An 11,171-nucleotide genomic window follows, 5' to 3' on the forward strand; every position below is an offset into this window, starting at 1 on the left:
TCATTGTCAATCAGCACAGAACCGTGTAAAAAGTACTGAAGGTGGAGATACAACTATACAGTCACGACTACAATACACAGACAAATATCAGTTCATTGACAGAAAGAGAATAAAAGTTGACAGGCTACAGTGGGGTAGTCTGAGTGCATCACCAGTATTTAACCTGTTTTAAAATGTAAGTATTTTAAATGGTGAGTGGCTCAGTGCTTTGCTCAAGATACTTGGGCAGAACAAGACAGCTGTTAAAGGATTTAAGAAAGAGAAAGCCACTTTATTTTGTCATTGTATTCTTTCAACGAATTTTTTCTCTGTATTTAACCCATCCTATTGTATAGGAGCAGTGGGCAGCTGCAGCATCCGGGGACCAACTCCAGTTCTTCTTTCCCCTGCCTTGCTCAGGGGCACAGACGGGAGTATTAACCCTGACAGGCATGTCTTTCTGATGGTGGGAGGAAACTGAAGCACCCGGAGGAAACCCGTGCAGATACAGGCAGAACATGCAAACTCCATACAGAAAGGACCTGGGACAGCCTGGGGGTAGAACCCAGGACTTTCTTACTATGAGACAACAGTGCTAACCACTGGGCCACTGTGCCGCCGACCTGTGACCTTCTGTAACCTGTGACCTTCTGTCTAAAGAACAGATTCTCGACACATTAAACCGTCTCAATGCCCTGCAACACAACTCCAGCTTTCAAAGTCCTTCCATCAAAGTCACAGAGAAAAACCTGAAGTGTGGAAAAAAACCATATCTGTCATCCAATCAGCCACACGGAAACCAAGTCAGCCGTTTGAGTCAAGTCACGTAGTTGAGTCACAATGCCAAAATAGATGATGGATCTGCCAGATCAGAATTAAATGTGTTTTGAAAATCTGGTCTGCGCATTCATTTTCTGTGATTTCTAATCTGACTTGTTTTGGGCTTTCAAAAATCTTTTTTGAGTTGTGCAACCAACTCCATTGCAAAGAGCATTAACAAAAACAACAGGAGCCACTGAAACCATGAAATATAGGGTGTGGGATTTCTCAATAATCTTTTGGCATCCAGTGAACCAGCTGCAGATTCCTCTTCCAGATGTGATGTTTGTTCAGATCTCTAAGTGCTGACAGACATCTCGCCACAGACTGAGTCATTGTCTCTATTAGGCAACGTTCACTGTCCAGCGCTAGCCGGGACCTGTTCACTGTCTTTGGCTTTGTCTAATGGAGGGCGCACAGCCTGATCCAAAACCACAATCACAGATAGAGCTGGGTCAGTTTGGGTCAGTAATTCTAGACGATGACTTAAAGCTTCTGAGAGTTGTCTCGAGTATCGAGACGACTGAGAAGCAACTTTCTCTCCAGACTGAAAATAGTGTCAAATACCATGATGAAAACAAGCCAAAAATGAAGAACACAATGAAGCTGATAAATCCAGGGCATATAAATATTAACCATGAATAAATGGAGCTACTTTATCAGACTCCACCCTCCCCACCACGTCATCAAGTCAGATCAAATGTAATAACAAAATCAATCAAACCCAGTCCATTCATCTGACTGGAGGCAGATTCTGATTGTGGTTGTGCTGGTTCGGACCTGAAGCTGTAGGTGATCTTCTGTGCACAGGGGATGATGGAGCGCGGTTCCCCCAGCGAGGCGGCGACCCGCAGACCAGAACCCTCCAGAACCACGTCGCTGGTGGATGGATGGCGGACGCCCCGGTCCAGACGCAGAGAGAACGACAAGTTCTGCCCGTAACTCAACAGCTGGTTCCCCAGATAATGGGCTAGACAACAGAACAGAGACACCAGGTCAGCATCTCAGAAACAGATATAAGGAAAGAAAAGAAAAGAAAAGAAAAGAAGTTTGTTCCTCACATGGAGCTTTGAGGTAGATTGGCAGACTGTTTGCAGCGATGACCTCGATGTCTTGGTATTTGGGGGACCAGCGGAAGTGAACATCAGCCGGCGTCCCACCCTGAGACGTGACTGGCCGCCATTCCTCTGGACCTGAAAACAGCACACCCCAGTTTAAAGTCAGGATAAAATTTAAACATGTTTAATATCATTTCATTCTTTGATCATAAAGAATTTAGTGTAACGAACATGAATAAGTAGACTCGCTCGCCCAGGGCTGGGCCATCTGATCCAGAAAGGGCCGGTGTGGGTGAAGGGTTTTGTTCCAACCAAGCAGTGACACTCCTGTGACCCCTAATCAAGTTCCTCAGCAAAGACTCTACTGGCTGATCAGGGGGATCAGGAGTGTAACTGCTTGGCTAGAACAAAAACCTTCACCCACACCGGCCCTTTCTGGATAAGCTGCCCACCCCTGCTTGGCTAATGGGTCGGACCCTTTAGTCGACTGGTTAACGTAGTCGCCCGTGGTGCGGGAGCCCGGCTGCAGTGGCGGTTCCTGGCTGCCCCTGAATTCGCTACAATAGCAAAGGAAAGTTCTGGATTTGTAGGAGTTTTGAATTTTGAGGGGACCTTTTGATTTATGGGTTATTCAGATTAAATCTGTAATCTAACGGACTTCATCCATTAATTACATTGATAATGAGCAGTAATTTACTTTGGCTGAAGGTGGAGGTGATAGTGTGCAGTAATTTACTGTGGCTGAAGGTGGAGGTGATGGTGTGTAGTAATTTACCGTGGCTGAAGGTGGAGCTGATGGTGTGCAGTAATTTACTGTGGCTGAAGGTGGAGGTGATGGTGTGTAGTAATTTACCATGGCTGAAAGTGGAGGTGATGATGTGCAGTAATTTACTGTGGCTGAAGGTGGAGGTGATGGTGTGCAGTAATTTACCATGGCTGAAAGTGGAGGTGATGGTGTGCAGTAATTTACCATGGCTGAAGGTGGAGGTGATGGTGTGCAGTAATTTACTGTGGCTGAAGGTGGAGGTGATGGTGTGTAGTAATTTACTCTGGCTGAAGGTGGAGGTGATGGTGTGTAGTAATTTACTCTGGCTGAAGGTGGAGGTGATGGTGTGCAGTAATTTACCGTGGCTGAAAGTGGAGGTGATGGTGTGCAGTAATTTACCATGGCTGAAGGTGGAGGTGATGGTGTGCAGTAATTTACTGTGGCTGAAGGTGGAGGTGATGGTGTGTAGTAATTTACTCTGGCTGAAGGTGGAGGTGATGGTGTGCAGTAATTTACCATGGCTGAAGGTGGAGGTGATGGTGTGTAGTAATTTACCGTGGCTGAAGGTGGAGGTGATGGTGTTGGCAGCAAAGCCCCGGGCGGCGGAACACCGACTGGAGTGACCAAAACAGAAACACAACGAAGACTGACGCTCATCATCTCTGACCTGACGTCTGGAAAACAAGAGAACAGAATAGTAAACCATCCTCCCTCTTTCTCTCTCTCTCTCTCTCTCTCTCTCTCTCTCTCTCTCTCTCTCTCTTCAATTCAATGATGCTTCATTGGCATGACCGCATACATTACAATGTTGCCAAAGCAGGTGACAATGAAATAAGTTAATGGAGTATTAAACAAAACCTTTTTTTAAATACTGATACTGATACACATGGTATACACACAACAGTACCTCTAACAGTACAAACATAGTACCACAGTACATACTGATACACATGGTATACAGACAACAGTACCTCCAACAGTACTAACATAGTACCACAGTACATACTGATACACATGGTACACAGACAACAGTACCTCTAACAGTACTAACATAGTACCACAGTACATACTGATACACATGGTACATACACAACAGTACCTCTAACAGTACTAACATAGTACCACAGTACATACTGATACACATGGTACACACACAACAGTACCTGTAACAGTACTAACATAGTACCACAGTACATACTGGTACACATGGTACACAGACCACAGTGCCTCTAACAGTACTAACATAGTACCACAGTACATACTAGTACACATGGTACACAGACCACAGTGCTTTACCTCTGAGTACATCCTCTCAGTCCAGCAGGTTCTCCGTTCAGGCAGCGGTCACACTTGTCTCCAGTGAGTCCTTCTTTACATCTACAGCGCCCCCTGCTGTCACATTTAGAACTAACAGAGCCTGGAATCAAACCACGGGCGTCATGTTAATTAAGCCAACATGGGGATATTTTGAGATTCTCCTTCTGATAACATACAGAGAACCAGTCTTCTACGGTCTCTACTTGTCCAGTGACAGCGTGTGGTCATCATGAGATGAAGCAGCTGGGCGGAAGTTGGACAAACGTGTCCCCTCCCAGTGGACAGCTGTCACTTCTAAGACAGAGACTGCTTGGACGCCACGCAATTTCCATATTTCTTGGTAATCAGCCTTCATGTCACTTACGCGCATATTTTACACATTTTTCTTTGTTGCCCTGTTTTAAACGTTTTTTGTGTTGATTGCAAGAAGAAAAACAAAGCAAGACGAAAAACAAAAAGGGGATGTGAAATGGTTTGTTACCTGCGGGGACGCAGCGGCAGGGCATGCAGCTCTGCCCCGCCCCCTGCTGGTAGTAGCCCTCCTTACAGCGCTCGCAGTGCCGCCCGTCCGCGTTGCCCCGGCACTGCACGCAGCGCAGCCCGTGGGCGTCCGTCACGCAGAACCGAGACTTCCCGTTACAGTGACAGCGAAAACTGGCTGCAGGTACACACACACACACACACACACACACACACACACACACACACACACACACACACACACACACACAGCAGTGTAAGATGTACCATCTGAAACAGTTCAACTCCATCGGCGGCGCCAGGTCATGTTGCCGGGGCTTAAGCCCCCCACGTTTTGAGAGCAGCCCCGAATACAATGGTAAATGTAGGCCTGCGTGAAGCGCGACAAACAACGTAACGTGTGTGAAAGTCCGACAGTCTTCGTAATATAACAGCCTGTCAACATAAACGCAGGTCTCTAACACCCTGTTTACACGTGTCTGTGAACGTTCTCATTCACCCAGGTCGTCATGGTTCTCCAAAGGAGTCGAATCAAGTGCAACTGGACTTGGTATATATCCGTGAAGAGAGGCTCCAGTTGCATCCGTTTACACTTGGTTTTAAAATGCGTTTTTTTGTGTGTGATCGGATCCAGTGGCGCCCCCAAGGGGTGGCTGATACTATCCCTGGCCCCCCCGCTGCCCCCCCAGCCACGAGTCGCATATGCAGAATATGCTTCTGATTATGCAGAATATGCTTCTATCTGATATTTTGCATTAGGTGCTGTTCATTTAAATCAATAATGTATATTTTTCGTAACTCTCATATTGACAGTTTTCCACTAGGCTATACAGTACACTACAACAGCGTCATAGAATTCCCGAAATTCAGTCATGGCTTTTGGTTTTGGTGTGCCACCCCAAGATTTTCAGTGGCCCCATTTGGGCCCCCCCCCCCGATGAAAAATGTCTGGGGGCGCCACTGATCGGATCACAAGTGGACAGCGCTGAATACAAGTGTAAACCACCACCAAAAGGTTTTGTGACCCGGTCTCTCAGACCACTTGCCGAGGTGGTCTGGGACGCATGTGACCACATGTTTTTGTAGCGTAAACGCTAATGCGTCCTGACGCGTCCCCGACAAGGACGCAACAGGAAAATACGTCACCAATGCAGGATGTGGTGGTTGTTTTGGTAACAGCGCGCCAACTTTTGAGAACATGGAGAGAGAGGAGGGAGTGTAGGTGGTTGGAGGACAAGTGAGACGAGATGCCTCGTCTCCGTCTGGGCAGAAGACTCGGTCCTGTCAGTCTCAGCAGCTGGAATAGTCCGGACGTGTGTATTAGCGCTTGAACCATCTTCAAACATCAGCTATTGTTTTCACAGCTAGCCGGCAAATCTGGCGCTTGGCTGAGGCCCTTTCACCTTGTAGCGGAAGTGACGTAACAGAACGAAATCTTCTTCCTCGGAGTAACGCAATCTGATCACAAGCGGTCAGCAGGACGCATTTGGAGACGCATGATAGACACAGGTGTCCACTTGTGATCCGATCGCCCAGAACGCGTTTTAAAACCAAGTGTAAACAGGGTGATAAACGAACGCCGTGTGCGCGCGCCGCGCATGCGCGGGAGGGTCTGATGGTCAGCGCTTAGTCTAATTCCTTCCTGACCAGGAACCGAGTCAAATTTCCTGCGCTCTATTAATGAATTTAAACACTATAGTGTAAACTACTAATACGACACGTTAGCGCCTAACTAACGGGTCTGACCCTTTAGCCGAGTGGTTAGTGACGTCGCCCTGTGGCGCAGTACCCCCCGTATCGAATCCCGCACCGGGCGAGAAAATAGCCGGTTACAATAGCACCATTTTATTTAATCTTAAAAACAAAAAAAAGCTATTAAGACCTTCAAATTACTTGACGAATTTAATATGCTGCATATAACACAAACTCTGGCATTGTAAAATGTCGTCTTTTTGTTTAGTTTTGTTGCCTTTTTATTTTTGTTTTCTTTTGTCAATGTCTTTGTACGGTTGTATATGAAAATGTGTTCAATAAAGAATGGGGGAAGCGCCGAATCACGTGACACGAGTTAACGCGGGAAGAGACGAGTAGAGGAGAAATGGCGGAGTGTGTGGGGGGGGGGACGGCTCAACCACTCTGGATTTTTCCGAAAGAGAAGGAAGGTAAGAATTTAGCTCATGTGGTCACTTTACAATAATGGCTGAAACTGCCTGTTGACTTATGATGTGATTGGATTCGGCGCCTCCGGCCATGATGAAGAGGAATCCTCTTCGTCATGGTTGTCGATGCCGTTTGGCTAGCGGGCCGTACTCGTCTGGTCCCGCGGCCCGCTGGTCATGTCCCGCGGCAGGTGTTCCTCGTAAATGCGCCACGTTTCCGTAAAACCAACTAAAACCGCAACGACTCGTTCGTTTTACTGGAGGCACCGCCAGAAGCCAGAAGCCAGAAGCTAGAAGCCAGAAGCCAGAAGCTAGAAGCTAGAAGTTAGAAGCCAGAAGCCAGAAGCCAGAAGTCAGAAGCTAGAAGCTAGAAGCCAGAAGCCAGAAGCCAGAAGCTAGAAGTTAGAAGCCAGAAGTTAGAAGTTAGAAGCTAGAAGCCAGAAGCCAGAAGCTAGAAGCTAGAAGTTAGAAGCCAGAAGCCAGAAGCCAGAAGTCAGAAGCTAGAAGCTAGAAGCTAGAAGCCAGAAGCCAGAAGCTAGAAGCCAGAAGCCAGAAGTTAGAAGCCAGAAGCTAGAAGTCAGAAGCTAGAAGCCAGAAGCTAGAAGCCAGAAGCCAGAAGTTAAAAGCCAGAAGCCAGAAGCCAGAAGCTAGAAGTCAGAAGCTAGAAGCCAGAAGCTAGAAGCTAACCATCGTGTTAGTTTAAACCTAAACGGACGTCAAGTCAACAAACGGTTAACTTTACGCCGTTATGTTTAGGGTATTGTTTAGATACTACTGCAGTTAGGTCATGTAATGTCATTAGACTTTAACCAACCCAGTTATGAACCCAGTTACAAGTTTCATTTAAGGTGGTTTCATGGTTTTGCAGAGGGCAGCAAAGACGAGCTGCAGACTGAAGAGCAGCAGCAGAATCAGCCTGGAAACTGGTAACCACAATTTACTGTTAGTATGTGTGTGTGTGTGTGTGTGTGTGTGTGTGTGTGAAAGAAAATTTAATATTTCCATAAACTAATGTGAGCATAGATACATTCAACTGTGTTTCTCTAGTCTGGTACTACTGCAGCATGTCAATACATTTTAATGGTAGCAGTTGTGAAGTATTCTGCTCCTACACAATACTAATACTAATTACTAACAACTGCTGGTATTTTTAACGTCACAATTCATAATTAGTCTGGAGAGTTTTTCAGGTACAAATTTCAATTTTTAGATGATTAACACGTGTACTTTGTAAATAAGGTGCCAGGGTGCATTAAAAAGCATCAAAATAGAGCTTGTTTATCAAAAGAAATTTTCCGGGGGAGAATCCCCCCCAGACCCCCCTATAGTAGTCCGGGCTAAGCCCCAAACATCCTCAAATCCTGGAAACGCCCCTGGTCTGGGCCAGTCGTGCCCATTGACTTTCATTGTCAAGCTGAGGTTCTGGTTCCATGTCTTCTCTTGAGACACAGATTTTAAACATGTTATTATTCTTATTCCTGTTTTCTTGTGTTTGTTTTCAGGATTTTCACCTCCATGGTTCTTTTGTTCAGTTTTAAGGTGACTTGGATCGTCTGCTTGAATGCTTTATTATTTATTATAATTTGGTGAACTGTGGTCAAATGAATCCTGGTTCAGTAGAAGTGTTGCTGAAGGCCTGACCAGAAGATAAAAGTTATTTCCCTGGATGTGTTTTGAAAAGGGGAAGGTTTCCGCAGCCGTGAAACCACAACCAGGACCCGCCGCTTCTCTGGAAACCATGAGGCAGGTTTGTGCATCTTCATGGAGAATAACACACACAAACACACCCTGGCAGAGAGGCCTCAGGCCATGTGTGAAGTCGTCACAGTGGTTTGGGTTTGGGTGGCTGCCGAGGCCGACAGGCTGCTGCTTGCTGCTTTTGCTGAGATAAACTCGAAATCCCAAAACCAGCAGCCCAGAATTTATCGACAGACCACCGAGTGCAGACCTGTTTCAGGGACTCGTGCGGAGCCCAAAGCAGAAGACCGCATTCGGCGTCATTACGGGAACCAGTTCACAGTGTGACCGTTCAGTTGTTATTAAATGGAGATTGATGTCGACTCTGAGCCAGATCAGAAAGTCCTCTGACCAAACAGACTCCAGAAACGGCTGGAAAACCTTCGTTTTCCACATTCTCTTCCAGCCACAGATGAGTCTGCAGGTGACTGTCAGTGTTCTATAACATCTCATTTTTAAAAAAAAATTATTTCTGATTTTTCCCTTTTTCTCCCAATTTTAGTGGCCAATCGATCCCTATTTTAGTTGAAACTCCCACCTTTGTATTGCATGCGTTCGCCAACTGCATCTCTCCGGCCGGTAGTCTCGAAGGAGACGCCTCGCCACTTCCGTGACAAGGTGAATCCAGGCCGAACCACTGCTTTTTCCAACACACCCAGAGACGCATTCATGTGACAAACACAAGCCGACCCCCCCCCCCCCCCGAAAACAGCGCTGCCAATTATTGCTGCTTCATCGAGTCTGGCCATTTAACATCTCATTTTTTTAACTGTGTTCTGTTAAGGTGGCCCTGAGTGCTCTGAAAGGCGCCCACAAATAAAATGTATTAGGTTTATTATAATTTTTATTATTATTATTATTATCATTGTTATTATTATTATCATTACTATTATTATTATTATTATTATCATTATTATTATCATTATTATTATCTCGTTTGAATGTCTTTCTACTCCCATCACATATTTCAGCCTGTTGTGATAAGACCGGCCAGTCTGATAAACACATTGAACACATGCCTCATTAGTTGTGTCATGACCAAGACTTTACATCTTTTGGTTTTAGTTTTATATGAAGGTGTTTTAATGATCCGGTCTGGACCGGCTTGCTGAAAAACACCCCAACAGCCATCCATTATCCGAACCGCTGATCCTGTTCTCAGGGTCGCAGGGATGCTGGAGCCTATCCCAGCAGTCATTGGGCGGCAGGCGGGGAGACACCCTGGACAGGCCGCCAGGCCATCACAGGGCCGACATACACACACACACACACACACACACACACACACACACACAAACATTAACACACACATTCACACCTAGGGACAATTTAGTACAGTCGATTCACGTAACCTACATGTCTTTGGACTGTGGGAAGAAACCCACGCAGACACGGGGAGAACATGCAAACTCCACACAAAGGATGACCCCGGACAACCCCAAAGGTTGGACTACCCCGGGGCTTGAACCCAGACCCTTCTTGCTGTGAGGCGACCACGCTAACCACTGTGCCAACCTGCCGCCCAGCTCAACAACCATTACAGTCTTTTGTGATGGGTTTAATGGTGCTTTTGGAAATTGCACTGGTTTCTGATGCTCTCTACCGGTAGGTCTAGTGGAAACCATCCGAGCATGATGTGCTCCATCAGAAAGCAGGTCAGTGGTTTCTGATGGAAACCATTTAAACCGTTAGATGAGTGTCCAAAAACACACTAAAACCTGAAGGCGTTGATTCTCTATCGGATAACCATCAAACCATCATCAGCGTTCATCTGATGGTTTCTGCTGTTTTGTTCTGCAGATGTTTCCATTCACGCTCCTAACTCGGCCCAACAGTCATGAATGGAAGGTAAAATGCTGTGAGGAGACTAACGAGAAGATGTGACGGCAGACACGGACATGAGGAGACTCACCATGGTGGCTGAAGGTTCCCATCACCGTGCAAAGCACAGTCAAGAGCCCACAGAACGAAATCCAACTCCGTCTCATGGTCCCCACGACGATTCAGGTTAATATCAAATCCTTCCTGTGATGAAGTTTTCAAGTAGTCTTCCTCAGTCTCTTCCAACTGATCTGTGTCTCCATGTCTCCCTCGCCTCTCCTTTTAACACTTCCACCGCTGCAGGTTGACGCATGCCATGCACACCCGCTCAGTGTAACACTTACTCACATGTGATTCAGTGTGCATACCAACACACACACACACACACACACACACATACAGACGTGGGGCTGTGTGTCACCCAGTGGGTGTGGGTACAACAGGGGCGTTGTTCTCTGATGTGTGTACTGGTCACTGATGGAGATTTACTGGTTCTCCTCCAGTTCATTTACATTTCTTTACAAAGGAGATTCTGTTGATAATTTAAGAACGATGCTTCTGACTGTGAGTGAGGATTTTATTTTTTTTGTTGTAGAGGAAAATAGCCTGAATTCATTATGTGGTTTACAAAAGCTGTCCTGAGATGGAGAATCTGTCTGGTCCAAGAGAAACAAGCTGAAGTAGATTCTAATTTTCTCATTTCACAAAGAATCATTTTCCTTCAGTCTTTATCAATCTGATCAGACTCAGAACAGAACTGTCCACTGGAGCCCGTAGAACTCTCAGAACCCACCAGAACACAATCCAACCCAACAGAAGCCAGTAGAACCCAACAGTCCCTACCGGGCTTGACTCGGGCATGACTTCGTCCTAAGTGGTTCAGGTGTGGTTGAAACTTTACAATTGATCCATCATTGGAAAACATTGGTGGTTTGGTTGGACAGAGTGGAGGTGTTGCCTGGTGGAAGAGTCGCCTGGCGGTGTCACCTGACAGAGATGTCGCCTGGCAGATGTGTCCCCTGGTTGAGGTGTCGT

General features: G+C 46.3%; 1 protein-coding gene across 1 annotated transcript in view; it reads right to left on the minus strand.

Moving 5' to 3' along the window:
- Positions 1-10,303, minus strand: part of lamc2 (laminin, gamma 2) — a 29,619-nt gene extending 19,316 nt beyond the window's left edge. Inside the window, exons 1-6 of the mRNA XM_056293216.1 lie at positions 10,228-10,303; positions 4,421-4,597; positions 3,919-4,039; positions 3,178-3,296; positions 1,860-1,991; positions 1,579-1,768 (exon numbers count right to left, since the gene is read on the minus strand). Of these exons, the coding sequence (XP_056149191.1) occupies positions 1,579-1,768; positions 1,860-1,991; positions 3,178-3,296; positions 3,919-4,039; positions 4,421-4,597; positions 10,228-10,303 (815 nt within the window). The remainder of the gene's footprint in view (positions 1-1,578; positions 1,769-1,859; positions 1,992-3,177; positions 3,297-3,918; positions 4,040-4,420; positions 4,598-10,227) is intronic.
- Positions 10,304-11,171: the final 868 nt, after the last annotated feature.

The sequence above is a fragment of the Lampris incognitus genome, chromosome 14 (assembly GCF_029633865.1).
Source record: "Lampris incognitus isolate fLamInc1 chromosome 14, fLamInc1.hap2, whole genome shotgun sequence".
Classification (NCBI taxonomy): domain Eukaryota; kingdom Metazoa; phylum Chordata; class Actinopteri; order Lampriformes; family Lampridae; genus Lampris; species Lampris incognitus.